This window comes from Hyperoodon ampullatus (assembly GCF_949752795.1).
Source record: "Hyperoodon ampullatus genome assembly, chromosome: 11".
In the NCBI taxonomy this organism is placed as follows: Eukaryota; Metazoa; Chordata; class Mammalia; order Artiodactyla; family Ziphiidae; genus Hyperoodon; species Hyperoodon ampullatus.
The window spans coordinates 41861244-41877794 of NC_136924.1; the positions used below are offsets into that span (position 1 = coordinate 41861244).

Here is a 16551-nt window from a genome sequence, read left to right on the forward strand (position 1 = left end):
GTAGACTTTAAGGCAAAAATAATTATGAGAGATAAAGAGGATTTTCATCATGATAACAGCCAATATTCCAGAAAGATAAAACAATTCTAAATTTGTATGTACCTAATAACGTAGCCTCCAAATCTACAAAGCAAAAACTGAGAGATCTAAAAGGAGTAAGAGATAAGCCACAATCAAGGTTGGAGATTTTTAACTCACCTCTCTCAGTAACTGAGCAAACAGACCCAAAAAATCAATAAAAATATAGAAAATTGGAATGCTACATGAACAAACGTCACCTACTTGACATACAGAGAACGCCACAGAATACAACTGCAGTGCACACATTCTTTTCAAGTATAGGTAGAATATTCACAAAAATGACTAAATGCTGGACTCTAAAGCAAGTCTCAACACATCTCAAAGGTCTGAAATCATACCACGTATGTTCTCTGACCTGCAATTATGCTAGAAACATCAAATGATTTACTAGAAGATGCCACCTGTTTGCTGAGAGGTATACTTGTGAATACCCAATGGGTCAAAGAAGAAATCATGATGGAAAATAGAAAATGTATTTAGCTGATTATAAAGACAATGCAACTAATAATGTACTTTGATTTTTCGCCTCAATTGAGAGTCAACTGAAGAGGATAAGTTATCACCTTTTTACATTTTGTTTCCTTTCATTCCACAGAAGTCTGAGTCAGCTAATTAATTTCCCTGGCCATTCTCTTTCGCTGTCCTTGCTAACAAAATCCCAAAGCCAGCAGATCAACAATGAAATGACGGATGTCTACAAACAAAAGCAATGCCTGCAGAATGATCCCAGGACAGTGGCAGTTAACTACTTACCACCTTAGATCTGTCACCGGATTTAGGAGAGGTGTTTAACAGCAGCCAGGTTATCCCACTTGACAATGAAGGTGGATTTAGGGTGCCTAAGAGCAATTACCCAAACTGTTTGGGCTGTAGGATGACTATGTACCTTGTCTGGCCTGCTGTGGAGGCCGGAACACCTAGACTGCTGCACCCAGAGCTCATGGGGCCTGCAGGAGCCCTGCATTCCAAAAACGCCATGTGAAAATAACCCGGAATACGCCTGTAATCCCCAGTGGACCAGCCTTTGGAAACTGCCCTGAGGCGGCCTGCTGGGTGGCCACTGGGGTCTGGTGGATCCCCCCGAGGTCACCACTCTTGCCACCCAGCCTTCCACAGGGAGGGGCTGGCCACAGTTCCTGGCAAAAGCCCTTCATTTTTGGATTAGCTGCCCGTAACGTAATTCCTCAAACAATATGGGAGTTTGTGGCTTTGGGTATTGTTCCACTGAAAGCGTACATTTTTCCAACACAGACCCCACTGCCAATGACAACCTGCAAGCCCCCATTCATCACCTGAATCAGCCAATTTAATTTGTTCCAACAGGGAAACCACCACAGAAGAAAGTACCATCCCTGGGCAGAACAGTGCCTGCCAAGTTCTGGCCCAGAGCTGGCTTCTGGGACCGCCTGATAAACTGATAAAATTACTGGTTAATAAGGGATAAACAATGACGGCTGTAATTATCCCAGAGGCACAAACTGCACCTTCAGTGCAACCCAAACGGGCCTGCGCTGGAGACACTCCTGAGCAGTGATGCGGGGGAGGGAACAGGTGAGGGGACAGGTGAGGGGTGAGGGGCAGGTGAGGGGTGAGGGACAGGTGAGGGGTGAGGGGACAGGTGAGGGGTGAGGGACAGGTGAGGGGTGAGGGGCAGGTGAGGGGTGAGGGACAGGTGAGGGGGCAGGTGAGGGGTGAGGGACAGGTGAGGGGTGAGGGGCAGGTGAGGGGTGAGGGACAGGTGAGGGGGCAGGTGAGGGGTGAGGGACAGGTGAGGGGACAGGTGAGGGGTGAGGGGCAGGTGAGGGGTGAGGGGCAGGTGAGGGGGCAGGTGAGGGGTGAGGGACAGGTGAGGGGTGAGGGGCAGGTGAGGGGTGAGGGGCAGGTGAGGGGTGAGGGGGCAGGTGAGGGGTGAGGGACAGGTGAGGGGTGAGGGGCAGGTGAGGGGTGAGGGGACAGGTGAGGGGTGAGGGACAGGTGAGGGGTGAGGGACAGGTGAGGGGTGAGGGGCAGGTGAGGGGTGAGGGGCAGGTGAGGGGGCAGGTGAGGGGTGAGGGGCAGGTGAGGGGTGAGGGGACAGGTGAGGGGTGAGGGACAGGTGAGGGGTGAGGGGCAGGTGAGGGGTGAGGGACAGGTGAGGGGTGAGGGGCAGGTGAGGGGTGAGGGGACAGGTGAGGGGTGAGGGGCAGGTGAGGGGTGAGGGACAGGTGAGGGGTGAGGGACAGGTGAGGGGTTAGGGGCAGGTGAGGGGTGAGGGACAGGTGAGGGGTGAGGGACAGGTGAGGGGTGAGGGGCAGGTGAGGGGTGAGGGACAGGTGAGGGGTGAGGGACAGGTGAGGGGTGAGGGGCAGGTGAGGGGTGAGGGACAGGTGAGGGGTGAGGGACAGGTGAGGGGTGAGGGACAGGTGAGGGGTGAGGGACAGGTGAGGGGTGAGGGGCAGGTGAGGGGTGAGGGACAGGTGAGGGGTGAGGGGCAGGTGAGGGGTGAGGGGCAGGTGAGGGGTGAGGGGACAGGTGAGGGGTGAGGGACAGGTGAGGGGTGAGGGGACAGGTGAGGGGTGAGGGGCAGGTGAGGGGTGAGGGGACAGGTGAGGGGTGAGGGACAGGTGAGGGGTGAGGGGCAGGTGAGGGGTGAGGGGACAGGTGAGGGGTGAGGGGCAGGTGAGGGGTGAGGGGCAGGTGAGGGGTGAGGGGACAGGTGAGGGGTGAGGGACAGGTGAGGGGTGAGGGGCAGGTGAGGGGTGAGGGGACAGGTGAGGGGTGAGGGGCAGGTGAGGGGTGAGGGGACAGGTGAGGGGTGAGGGACAGGTGAGGGGTGAGGGACAGGTGAGGGGTGAGGGGCAGGTGAGGGGGCAGGTGAGGGGTGAGGGGCAGGTGAGGGGTGAGGGGACAGGTGAGGGGTGAGGGACAGGTGAGGGGTGAGGGGCAGGTGAGGGGTGAGGGGACAGGTGAGGGGTGAGGGGCAGGTGAGGGGTGAGGGGACAGGTGAGGGGTGAGGGACAGGTGAGGGGTGAGGGACAGGTGAGGGGTGAGGGGCAGGTGAGGGGGCAGGTGAGGGGTGAGGGACAGGTGAGGGGTGAGGGGCAGGTGAGGGGGCAGGTGAGGGGTGAGGGGCAGGTGAGGGGTGAGGGGACAGGTGAGGGGTGAGGGACAGGTGAGGGGTGAGGGGCAGGTGAGGGGTGAGGGGACAGGTGAGGGGTGAGGGGCAGGTGAGGGGTGAGGGGGCAGGTGAGGGGTGAGGGACAGGTGAGGGGTGAGGGGCAGGTGAGAGGTGAGGGGACAGGTGAGGGGGCAGGTGAGGGGTAAGGGACAGGTGAGGGGTGAGGGGCAGGTGAGGGGTGAGGGACAGGTGAGGGGTGAGGGGCAGGTGAGGGGGCAGGTGAGGGGTGAGGGACAGGTGAGGAGACAGGTGAGGGGTGAGGGGACAGGTGAGGGGTGAGGGACAGGTGAGGGGTGAGGGGACAGGTGAGGGGTGAGGGACAGGTGAGGGGTGAGGGACAGGTGAGGGGTGAGGGGCAGGTGAGGGGTGAGGGACAGGTGAGGGGTGAGGGACAGGTGAGGGGTGAGGGACAGGTGAGGGGTGAGGGGCAGGTGAGGGGTGAGGGGCAGGTGAGGGGTGAGGGACAGGTGAGGGGGCAGGTGAGGGGTGAGGGACAGGTGAGGGGACAGGTGAGGGGTGAGGGACAGGTGAGGGGGCAGGTGAGGGGTGAGGGACAGGTGAGGGGACAGTTGAGGGGTGAGGGACAGGTGAGGGGTGAGGGGACAGGTGAGGGGTGAGGGGGCAGGTGAGGGGTGAGGGGCAGGTTCGAGAAGAGATGGGGGTCCCGCCTGGGCTCTGAGCTCCCAGCCCCCACCAGACAGGGTTAGTCAGGCCTCCATGGGGCCCCGTCCTCATCTCTCTGTTGCCAGGCATTGAGGTGGTCACCTCCTCCTCCTTCACACGGGGGACCAGCAGCGGGTGTGGGGAGACAGAAGACACTAGGTTCCCCGCGCATATGCATCGGGAGGGCTAGGCTTCGGGGCGGCGCTACGTGAGCCTCTGGCTGCATCACTCAGGTGCACATCTGCCCAGCGGGTGCCGGGAGTGGGACGTGGACCTCACTCACCTGGAGATGGAGCCTGGAAGACACGCCCGCCGTGGCCTCCATCAGCACGCCATCCGCCTTCCTGGTCCGGAACATGAGCCCCAGGTACCAGGGCACGGAGATGGTGATGTCCAGGTTGCTCCAGGACACGACGCTCTCCCCGCTGAAGCGCTGGGGGTGGGGCATGACTGTGGGCACAGACACGGGGACCTCCCCAAATCAGACGGGCCTCTGAGAATCTTTTTTAGCTGTAGGGGACGGGACAGGCCCCCAAGGAGGGGGAGGGAAGAAACCCTGGGCCTTTCTCATTTTAACGCAAAGGCCAGTCTCAGACTTCCGTTTGTACAGCACTAGCCCTCTGAGTCCAGGAGCCGTAGGCTCTGCAAAAGCCCACCCCCCACTAGGGACGCTGGCCACCTTCCTGAGCAGTCAGGCTGAGGCCTGGGGGTTCTCAACCTCGGCCAGTGTACAGTAAGGGGCTCTCAGGCAGAGTGGGACAGCCCAGGACCCCCAGGCCCAGTGGAGGGGGCCCTGTGTGCCTGGCCTATCTGTGCCACCCCACACCGGCCAGGTTGGGAGCCCAGGGGCATGAGCAGGGGCCGTACGGTGGGTGGTCTCCTGGTGGGACCACGTGAGCCTGCAGTGAACCCTACGCACAGACCTCAACCCTGCAGGCTGACCCGCCCTCAGCCGGTGTCTGGGGTGGATTTCCAAGCCTGAGGCACACAGGCCACTGTGCCTCCGCTCCTGGTGACGGGCACAGAGGGGAAGGCTGCGGGCCAGCCGAGGGCTCCCAGATGGTTTGGGGGGGACCAGTGAGGTGGCAACGGGGGGGACCAGCAGCCTTATCCAATCTGTCACACTTGGAAAACTGTGGACGCCAGACAGACCAGTAGGCAGGATGATTCTGAGTCAAACCAGCTTCATCACTTTGCCTCCAGAGTCCCATGTATCACAGGCATCGGGGATGGATAGACATCTGGCCCAGCCCAGAATCTCACCCCAATTCCTCCACGAGGGACGGCATAGTCATCACCATGGGTGTTAAACAGCACAGGGCATGCCAGGTGGGGACCACCTTTGGGAGCGACTCAGCCCCGGGAGCACCGGCATCTGTTTCCTGCTCTTACGAACCCAAACCCCGGCAGCTGTTTTCTCTGGCACAGCCATAGCCAGATTCTTGGCCTCCATAACAGGAACTCCATGGGCGTGGATGGCCCCGCCGGCGCTGTGTCCACCCGGGCCTCTGCCCCTCCCTGTGGCCTGAGCTTCCTGCACACGGTGATCAGCCAGGGCTGGGCCTAACCTGTCCACAGGGCCTGCACAAGCCCAGCCCACCTGCTGCCCGGAAAACAGACCTTTGGGGCCTTGAAAGGTGCCCAGTGCTTTGTGTCACAAAGAGTCGGGCCCTGGGACTTCCCTGGTGGTCCAGTGGCTAAGACTCTGCACTCCCAATGCGGGGGGCCCAGGTTCGATCCCTGGTCGGGAAACTAGATCCCACATGCCGCAACTAAAGATTCCGCATGCCGCAACTAAAAGATCCAGCACACGGCAACGAAGATCCTGTGTGTTCTCAACAGGACCTGACGCAGCCAAATAAATAAATACATATTTAAAACAACAAAAACAAAAACAAAAAGCGGGCCCTGGCTGGTAATTGTGTCCCGAGCAAGGACTGGGGATGTAATACAATTCCACGTCAAGTGTCTCAGCTCCATCACTAACAGCCCTGGGCAGGTGGACCGCCCAGCACAGGTAAGCTGCCCGTTGGCTCCACCCCTTTCACCTGCACTGACGGAACAAACTTTGTTCTCCTCCAGAACACTCCGTCACAGGTTCCACCTACTTCTGCTTCAGTGACTCCTTAGAGAATCTCAGGAAAGCTCTGGTCCCCACCCCCCGAAAAAGTCACACTCGGACCCCCCAGCCCATCCTGTGGGGCACACGGGCCAAGGGGAGGAGCGTCTGACTTCCAAGCAGAGGCCGTGGGTTGCAGGCCAGTGAGCGGCTCCAGGCAGGACTTCTTCTGGCCGTTGACTCGCTAATGAGCTCCGGGCATCTCCAAGGTGGATCCGGGGAGCTCACCCCAGCTTATCTGGCCTCAATCTCCCCCTTTTGGTTGACCTTAAAGTGCATCAGTGATTTTTAAAGGATGACAGTTATTTAACACTATACTGCTTCAAAATGAATGAATGAATTGTTTAAAACCTGCCAGTATCTACAGCTTCAGGAGTGGGGTCAGGGGAGAGGCCCAGGCTTTGTTGCTCACCACGCAGTCCAGCGGGGAAGCAGGCAGCTGGAGCAGCCCCTGGGATGCCGAGAAGGGGCATGGGGGCGCTGGCCCTGGGGAACTGGCCCTTCAGGCCTCAGGGTGCCCGCGAGGAGGCACACAGCCACCGGGAGGCCCCGCCAGGTCCCACCTCGCTTCTCTGACCCTCACGGACTCCCAACCTCACGCTGGCCCTGCTCAGACGAGGGGCTGTGCCCTGCAGACCCGTCCAGGACCCGCAGCCTCTGCTCTAACATCACCCACCATGGTGCCCCCACCAGCTCGCTCCCCACCAGGACCCAGGCCTGGGGACACACGTGCCACCAGAGGCCGGCGGCCCCGGGCACCCAGCGCTCACTGCCCCAGGCCCTCACCTTGCTCGCAGTTCTTCCCGCCGAAGCGGAGCGGGCACTCACACAGGTACGTGTTCCAGCCGCTGACGCAGGTGCCCCCGTTCTGACACCAGGTCCCATCGCAGAAGTTCCTCTGGGCAGCACAGCCTGGAAACAGAGGGCATGGCGTGGTCTCAGAGCGGGAAACAGGAGCAGGGCGTGACGCAGGGGGACTGCCCGTTTCCTAGCGCTGACCCACATGCCGGGGAAACACCCCCTGTGGACACAGCCAGAGGCAAGGCGGGCAGGCCTGGGACTCTCTGGGGCTGTCAGAACCTAAGACCTGACATGGCATGGAGTGCAGTGCCCATGTCCGGAGACCCTGGGCCTCTAGGCCATCCCACCTTCTGGCTCGTGGGATTGTCTGGTGACCGGCTCAAGACCCTGGGGTTGCGTGTGTCCGGGTCAGTGGCAGGCCCGCCCACAGCTTCACCACCGCTCCAACACTGCAGGACCCCAGACCCGAGAGCAGCTGGGCGCACATGGCTCCGTCCCCCAGGATGTGGAGGGGGCCCCTCCCGCGTGGCCGCCGCAGCCCCACGATTCCCCGACCATCCTGCCGTACCTGCCCTGGTGCCATTGTTGGCGATGAAGCCAGCCATGTCCACGTTCCTGCCATCGATGGACAGGTTCCGCATGCAGCCCACAAACTGCCGGTTCTGTACCGGGAAGTCTTCGGGCAGGTTGGGGACGCCCCCCAGGAGCAGGGGGCCTGTCAGATCCAGGGACCTGTGGAGGCGACACCAACCTCTGGATGGTCGGGCGGCAAGAGCAGCCTCGACGCTGCTGTAATGGCCCAGGGGCCTCTGCCGCAGGGCACCTTGGCATCCTGACCGTCAATAATCCAACGGGTGCAGAGGCCAGGAAAGCAGGCGGCCAACAGGCCCAAATACATGTGTCAGATCCTACTTCCGGTGCCACCACCAGCTTGCAGTCTCTCTGTCCCTTGTGTCAGATCCTGACCAACTGGAGGTTTTGGGTGACCGCCCAAGTCCTGACTGCTGGCCGGGCCAGTCCACACCAAAACAGGACGCCACCTTCCTCTGGCCTCTAATGGCCTTGAGGGGCGGTCACAGCAAACTAGAACCCTGGTTCTACAGGAGCATTGGCATGGCCTTGGGGAAGGAGCTAAACCGCTCAGGGCACAGCTGTCCCATCAGTAAGATGGGCGCAGCCCACCTGCATCACAGCTGCGGGGAATCCGATGACAAAGGTGTACTTCACACCAGATGCTCAGGGTAGACCAGGTTCTTCTAACTGGTAGGCCAGGTTCTTTGAACTGCAGACCAGGTTCTTCTAAGCTTATTAAACATCCCACCAAAACACAATTAGGGATGAGTCCAGCATGAACCTTTGCTCTGAGATTTGAAGTGGGCATTATAAACTTCCATGTCAGCATTTCTCTGACCTGAGTTAGGATGGGCCCTGGGAACCTCCAGATCCACACGGTGACATGGCCACTCTGATCTAATGGAGGGGATTACTGACTGAACACTGAATCACAGGGACCAACACTTACTGGAAACAAAGTCAGGGATCCTGTGGAGACAGGGCTGGGGATGGCTTCTTGGGTCAGCAAGCCAGCCGTCACAACCCTGGGGATGGCCTGGCCACTACTTTGGCAGATGGTTCTAAGGGGACTTATTCTAGAAGGTTCTAATGTTTTGGAGGGAAGGGGAGGGAATGTGACTCCAGCCCAGATTGGGGCTGCCAGAGCACTGGGTCCAGAGTGCCCTGTGTAGGGGTCCTGACCTGGGCAACCCCTTCTGGAGCAGTGGCCATGGGGGGTGGACACCAGGGCCCGTCTCCTGGGACACTCACTTTTTAGAGCCACTCTGAGTGCCCTGAGCGGCACAGCTGTAGTTCCCAACGAAGCTGCCAAAGCGCACGGCCACGGCCGTGTCACAGTCGTCCACTGTCACCACGGCCACCTTCTCTCCAGAGGGCCCGTGGGGCAGGCCCAGGCGGCCAATGTTGGGCTGTGGGAAGAGAAAGCACGGAGGCGTCAGCGTGTTCTCCCACCAGCGTCCCCAACTGATTCCCCAGCCCCTGCACACGCCCCCCGACCCGTGGAGGGTGAGAGGCCCCCTGGCCTCGCGTTGAATTAGTCCCCAAACCAGCTGTACTGGATTAACAGTGAGTCCCCCAAATTTATGTCTTTCCCAGAACCTCAGAATGTGACCTTATTTGGAAATAGGCGTCTTGCAGATGTAATTGGTTAGGATGAGGCCATAGTGCAGTAGGATGGACCCTAATCCAACGTGACTGGTGTCCTTATAAGAGAGACACAGAGACAGAGACACAGGGAGACATCGTGGGACAACTGAGGCAGAGACTGGAGTGATGCTGCCACAGCCAAGGATGCCAGCACCCCCAGAATCTGCACGAGACGAGAAGGATCCTTCCCTAGAGCCCTCGGGGAGTGCAGCCGTGCAGACACCTTCATTTCAGAACTGGGAGAGAATACATTTCTGCTGTTTTAAGCCCCCCAGTTTGTGGATTTTGTTACAGCGGCCGACACCAAAGCCCCAGGACCCCTCCTTCTGAATACCTGATTCTGCCTGTGAGTCCAAGCACTGGCCGGACCATGTCCACACACCTCCTTCACCAGGCTCCTGCCCGCTCCGTGCTCCTGGGGTGCAGACTGCCCGGCCTGCAGACGGCCCCCTGCCTCCCCCACCCAGCGTGGTGCCCCCCAACTGGGCCGGGAAGCTGGTGACCCCCGGTACTCACAGTCACTCCCTCCTGTGCCCACACCCTTCCTCACCCTGGGATGACCCTCCAGTGCCTTTTGCTGGCCCGAGGTCGACCACCCTTTCTGTCCCCAGACCAAGCCCCCCTTCGCTCCCCAGCTTCCCCGCTATGCCCACCAGATGTCCCTGCGGTTCTCATGCACTCAGTCTCCCTGCCCAGGGCTGGTTACGAGAATCCCTCTGGGATCCGTGACCCAGGGTGCAGCCTGCCCACTTCTGGAAGAAGCAGGTTCCCCTCTTAAGGAGGCTGCGGTTCGCATCCAGGCATCGACCCCCTCTCCGCAGGCAGCCCGCCCATCGCGGGCATCCCTCACCAGTCTCCTGGCCACTCTTTGAGGACACCGAGCACATGCGCCCAGACAGCCCTCAGACCCCTTCTAGCAGGGGACGTGGAGCCTGTTCACACCGGCCACGTAATGTGGGACAGGCTCAATATTCCAGACACGCAGAGGGCGGGCTCGGGCTCAGCCAGGCCCCTGAACTTCCTCCCCCATCTGTACAACCTGGATAACAAGACCTGCATTCTGTGAGGTGGCCTGTTGGTTAACCCAGATGGTGCATGTGAAGGGCCAGCAAGCCTCACCATCCGCACCCAACATGCAGTGGCCCCCTTCCTCCCCACGGAGAGAACACTTTCTCCCAGTCCCAGCAGCGCCGTCCCATCACCCATACAAACAAGGGCCTAGTGCCTCCATGTGACAGCTCTGGGGTCAGGTCGAGTCTATAGCTTGATGCAATTTGATGCTTCTTTATAATAATATTAGAAACGGGGAGTTGTAAAAACATAGGGAATTTAATTAAATCATCCTCAAGGTCTTTAAACAGGGAAATAACAACTGCACAATTCATTCCAAACCATCAGTTTTTTAATAGGAACAAGGAAGTATCCATTTGATTGAAGACCCTGGGCTGAAAGGCAGGACGTGGAGCTTTTGGTAACGGGAGCTCAGCCAGGCAGCCAAGTTGTGTGACTTCAGGAGGCCTCACTCACCCTGGCGGTATGCCCTGGAGTTGCGCAGTGCACAGCCTGCACCACTGTACCTGGCAACCCCAGCTGGGCCTTCTGCTCCCCCTTGGCCAACCATCTGACCTGGACAAGGCTATCACTATACCTCAGTCTCTCTGTGTACAGGATAAGGATTTAATATTAGAATACCCATCCTCTCTGTGTTACAGGGACTTTGAGGGTGACATCAACATCAGACACAGGAGTCTCCCTCAAACCCTTCTCAGGTAAATCTGAGGGAGGCTTTTACCCTGCCTCCTGACATTCCAGCTCATGGATAATCCTTTCCATTTTCTTTTACGTCAGTTGATGAGATCACAAGGTCGGCCAAGCTATATCCTTAAAGATTTCACCTCTGGTTAAGCAACAGTTAGATAAGTATAAGAAATAATCTGTTTTCTCTCTCTGTAATAGCAGCCCGCATTAGAGAACACGTCCAAGTGCTCATTATGGGATACTTAAGTATTAGGTGCGATCCGGGCGAAAGAACTGTCCCTGAGCTGTGCGAGCCCCGTATTATGTTTACAACTTATAATTTACATTTTTGGGGATGGGTGTGAGCCTTCCAGAGGAAGGACATAAACAGCATTTATACTCGGGAAGCTTTACTGAAACGAAGCTACTGTTTACACAACTGCAGTTGTTGCAAATGGTTTCTCATAATCAACAGCTCAGAGCCACTCAGAGCCACGGGATTCAAGGAGAAGCAGCGAGGAAAATTGGAGGCAAAAGACAAAAAAAAAAAAAAAAATCAGCCTTTGTATTTAGAGCAGCACTTATGGACTTGAGACACCCCACTGGTAAGACAGATTTCAGAGTCCGGCGTTACTGCATGAAAGGAGCAAGCATGACTTTTGGGAAAACAAACATCGCCCAACGCCTGCTTCTTGATTCCTGCTCCCAGATCCACCAGCCGTTGGGTCAAAAGAGACGGCCCTCTGGACCACAAAACCAAGCATTCTTAGAGTGAGAACCAAAAGTACCAGCAGGAGAGACGCACCGGGAGGCACTAGGGAGAAGGAAGGACGTCCGAGGGCCGGTTTCTGGCTCCGCAGAGCACCTTGCTGCCCCATCCCTGCTCACGCTGCCCCAGAGCGAGCTTAACCACATGCCAACTGTCCACGTGTGGTCAGCATCACCAGGAGAACAAGAAGGGAGCACGGGCAAAGGCCGTAGGTAACAGGAAACAATGCTGCAGGTGACGCAGGATACACGGACGGGGGTCCTCAGAGAGATCACCGGGCCCACCTCATGACCTAGGACCCCACTCCCAGGAATAGACCCCGAGAACTGAACACAGGGACTCGAAAACTAGTTCACAAATGTTCATAGTAGCACCAGTCACCATAGCTAAAAGGTAAAATTACAACCCAAAAGTCCATCAACAAATGAACAGGTAAACAGAATGTGGTAAATCCATTCAGTGGAATAGATTATTATTCAGCCATAAAAAGGAATGAAATGCAGGTGTTTCTACAATGTGGATGAACCTCCAAAACATCATGCCAAGCAAAAGAAGCCTGTCACAAAAGGTCACATGTTGTGTCATCCAATTTATATAACGTGTCCAGAATAGGCAAATACATAGACAGAAAGTAGATGAGGAATTTCCAGGGGCTCGGGTGGTGGGGGATTTGGGAGGGACTGCTAATGGCTACGAAGATTCCAGTTAGGGTGATGAAAGTATCTCAGATCTATCAGTAGATAGAGGTGGTTGGTTGCACAATATTGTGAATGCACTAAATTATTCATTTTACGTGGTTAGTTTTATGTGAATTTCACCTCAATAAAAAAAAAAAAAATTGGATGGGCATCCACCATTCACAATTCCCCCGGCCACTTTCTACCTGGACATTTGAGAAACTCCTTCCCCATTTTTATCTGTAAAATGGGGCTAAACTACATCCCACTGCCTTCCTGTCAAGACTCACAAGTACGAACAGGCAAAAAGAGCAGTGAACGTTCTCCGTCAGGGTTGGGAGGTGTGCGTGTGATGACACGGCCAGCCTGACTCGATGGGGGCAGAGACGACGACCCCAGCAGCTGTGTTTGATCTGGGTTTTTTGTTTGTTTGTTTGTTTGTTTTTTAGCTCATCCGTTTTTGATGAGGGAAGACAAAGCATAGCTGGATGGCCGGCGGGTGGGATGAAGGCCGGGCAGGAAAGGAACCAGGAGAATCGGGAGATGTCAACGGTGCACGGCTCAGGTCCGCATGCCCACCCCGCGTGTCTGCAAGAGGGAAGGGATGTGAGCGCGTTGAGGGGGAGACCTGGGGCTGGTGACGAGAAGGCATTTGAGGCTCTGTGGGCATGGGTGGGGAGGAACGAAGAATAAAAAGCAAGATGAAATGAACTGCCCTTTCATATTTCTAAGATGAATTTTTAAGTTTTCACAGAAGAAGAAGACAGCCTGGGAATAAAGGGGCCACATGGCAGTATATGAGGATCGTCTCAATTCTCGAGTTAGAGGGGCACTGGGCACAGGACGGGCGAAGGCCCGAGTCCCTGTACCTCCCCATCCCGGCCGGGGGACCCCTGCCCCCACTCACTCCCAGCCCCGCCCTGTAGCAGCCCGGTGTGGACACCCAGGGGCCGAGCAAAGCTGGCACAAGATCCAAGAAATGGAGGCACAGGCCAGCCGGCAGGGCCCACAGGTGGTGCCGTCGACACCGCTCCACATGCACAGGCTGCCCTGAACAGAACCTGTCACGGGGCAGGCAGAATCGGGGCCACCGAGGACACACCTGCCATGCCCATCCCTGCCGCCACCTGAGAAAAACCCTGAAGGACCCCATGTGTGCTTCGGGGGAACCAAAAAAACAAGCATTCTTTGCAAATCTGTGCAGATCTGGGTTCCAGGCTCTCAGCGAATCTGCCCTAAGTCATCACTTGCGGGCCGGCCCTTTTTATTTCCTTCCAGCTTATTTCTTCTCCCTGTGCAGCCCCTCTCCCGGCGTTTCCATTTAGAGGCTCCAGAGCAGCCCGTGGGGATTGTTTGTGAGCACAAAAGCGCTTGGTCCTTACGAAGCACTCACATTTCTACAGCCTTTTAACCTGCTGCAGACAATTCCTCATCGGGGAGGCGGATGGGGGTTCAGTTTCAAATGCTGGACGCAGGGGAAGGAGGCGTAGGGGGGGCCTCGAAACCAGACACCAGGAGGGGCAAGTCTTGGGGACAAAATGGATTCACACTCTGTGTCAGAAATGATTAACCAACATTCGTATCAAAGAATTCACAGATGGCTGGGCTTGAGAAATGTCACAAAGAGTCCAAAGGTAGCCTTGAACGTGTACTTTGAGGTTCGGACCCGCTGGGTGGGCTAGCTGAACGCAGCCCACAGGCTGACAGCCGCACCAAGAAATGTGGGTGAGACACCCCACTGGTCCTGGCACAGAGGTGACAAGACCCCCCTCCAAAGCAGGCGTGGTGTCTCTCTGAAGCTAAGAGATAAGAGGAAAAGACATCCAGACACATGCTTCCAGGATCCAAACCAAATTCCCAAGGAGCCTTCCACAAGGACTTTGCTGGAACTCAAGCAGCAGATCAAGGTACTGCGTCCCCGGGGGGCCCAGGACAGGCCTGGGAGGGGCACTCCCACTTGTGGGGAGATCACAGGATGTTCTAGTGGAGACTCCGATCCTCAGCTTCCCCGCCTGTAACATTCAGGTGTGAATCCCCTCCGGCTCCCCAGGCAGGCCACAGCCTCTCTCAGACCCGGTTCCAGAACCCCCGCTCGCTGATCAGGCCTCCACACAGGTGCTTTGGACACCACGATGCAACAGCTTTAAGTCCACATCTCTTATGGGAAGGGATTCACCCCCAACGCCACCCAGGCAAGGAGCAGAGAAGGAATGTAGGAAAGACAGATGAAGGGACGTGGCAGATTTTTCCTGACACTCCAACCAACTGCCAACCCCTCGCCCCTCCTGACTGTTCCGGGGGCACTTACATCTCAACTTGCCCCACTCCCCCCGAATGAAATGTATGCAGCGAGGATCTCACCTGCCCACTCACGCGGAATCCCAGGCCCCGGGACAGCACGTCACAGCACAAGGAATGGGTGCCACCCACCCACATCGGGTTTACCTGCACCCCCATCTGCCGCGCTGCAAAGGCTACACTGACCAGTCCGGCTCCTCCAGGGCAGTGGAACTGCCAGACAGCTTTGGAACTCGGCACAGGACTTGAAGTCTCCATATGGACAAAATGGCTTGTCCAACGGGAACCAGACTGCTCCTCGGTGTGGAGCCGCGGCAAGCCGCCCAGGGCCGGGAAGTGGTTCATCCCCTTGCCTGCATTTTCCATGGGGGGTTGGGGCCTCTTCAGCAGCATCAAGAAGTCATTCCAGGGCTTCCCTGGTGGCTAAGTGGTTAAGAATCCGCCTGCCAATGCAGGGGACATGGTTTCGAGCCCTGGTCCGGGAAGATCCCACATGCCGCGGAGCAATTAAGCCTGTGCACCACAACTACTGAGCCTGCGCTCTAGAGCCCGTGAGCCACAACTACTGAGCCCACGTGCCACAACTATTGAAGCCCACGCGCCTAGAGCCCGTGCTCTGCAGCAAGAGAAGGCACTGCAATGAGAAGTCCGCGCACTGCAACAAAGAGTAGCCCCCACTCTCCACAACTAGAGAAAGCTCGCGTGCAGCAACGAAGACCCAATGCAGTCAAAAATAAATAAATAAATAAATAAAATGGGGAAAAAAAAAGTCATTCCATGGGAAAAAATATTTGCAAAAAAATGATGAGACTGACAAGTGCTTAATTTCCAAAATATACAGACAGCTCATACAACTCAACAACAAGAAAACAAGCAACCCAATCGAAAAATGGGCAGAAGACCTAAATAGACATTTCTCCAAAGAAGACATACAGATGGCCAAGAGGCACATGAGAAGATGCTCATCATCGCTAATTATCAGAGAAATGCAAATCAAAACTACAGTGAGGTAGCACCTCACACTGGTCAGAATGGCCATCATTAAACAGTCTACAAATAACAAATGCTGGAGAGGGTGTGGAGAAAAGGGAACCCTCCTACACTGTTGGTGGGAATGTAAGTTGGTGCAGCCCCTATGGAGAAAAGTATGGAGGCTCCTCAGAAAACTAAAAATAGAATTACCATATGATCCAGCAATCCCACTCCTGGGCATATATCCGGACAAAACTATAATTCAAAAAGATACCTGCACCTCTATGTTCATAGCAGCACTACTCACAATAGCCAGGTCATGGAAGCAACCAAAATGTCCATCGACAGATTAATGGATAAAGAAGATGTGGTACATACATACAATGGAACATTATGCAGCCATGAAAAGGATGAAATAATGCCATTTGCAGCAACATGGATGGACCTAGAGATTACCATACTAAGAGAAGTGAGTCAGACAAAAACAAACACCATATGATATCACTTATATGTGGAATCTAAAATGTGACACAAATGAACCTATCTATGAAACAGAAACAGACTCACAGACATAAGAATAGACTTGTACAACAAGAAGGCAGCCATGTGCAAGCCAAGGAGAGAGGCCTCAGAAGAACCCAACCTTGCCAGCACCTTGGTCTCAGACTTCCAGTCTCCAGAACTGTAAGGAAATAAATTTCAATAGTTTAAAAAAAAAAAAAAAAAAGAATAGACTTGTGGTTGCCAAGAGGGAGGGGGTTGGGGGAGGGATGAACTGGGAGTTTGGGGTCAGCAGATGCAAACTATTATATAGAGAATGGGTAAACAACAAGGTCCTACTGTAGAGCACAGGGAAAACGATATTCAATGTCCTGGGATAAACCATAACGGAAAAAATATGAAAAAGAATATGTATGTATAACTGAATCACTTTGTTGTACGGCAGAAATTAAACTCAACATTGTAAATCAACTATACTTCAATAAAGTTTTTTTAAAAAAGGAGTCATTCCACCATCTTCAGTCAATGAAATTGACAGGAGAAGCCCAGAGTTCCC

At 55.8% G+C, this 16551-nt stretch overlaps 1 protein-coding gene across 1 annotated transcript in view; it reads right to left on the reverse strand.

Moving 5' to 3' along the window:
* Positions 1–16551, reverse strand: part of CELSR1 (cadherin EGF LAG seven-pass G-type receptor 1) — a gene marked incomplete at both ends in the record, with an annotated part of 147200 nt that overhangs the window by 37980 nt on the left and 92669 nt on the right. The window contains 4 exons of the mRNA XM_079715746.1: positions 4185–4351; positions 6807–6932; positions 7390–7553; positions 8646–8803. Of these exons, the coding sequence (XP_079571872.1) occupies positions 4185–4351; positions 6807–6932; positions 7390–7553; positions 8646–8803 (615 nt within the window). The remainder of the gene's footprint in view (positions 1–4184; positions 4352–6806; positions 6933–7389; positions 7554–8645; positions 8804–16551) is intronic.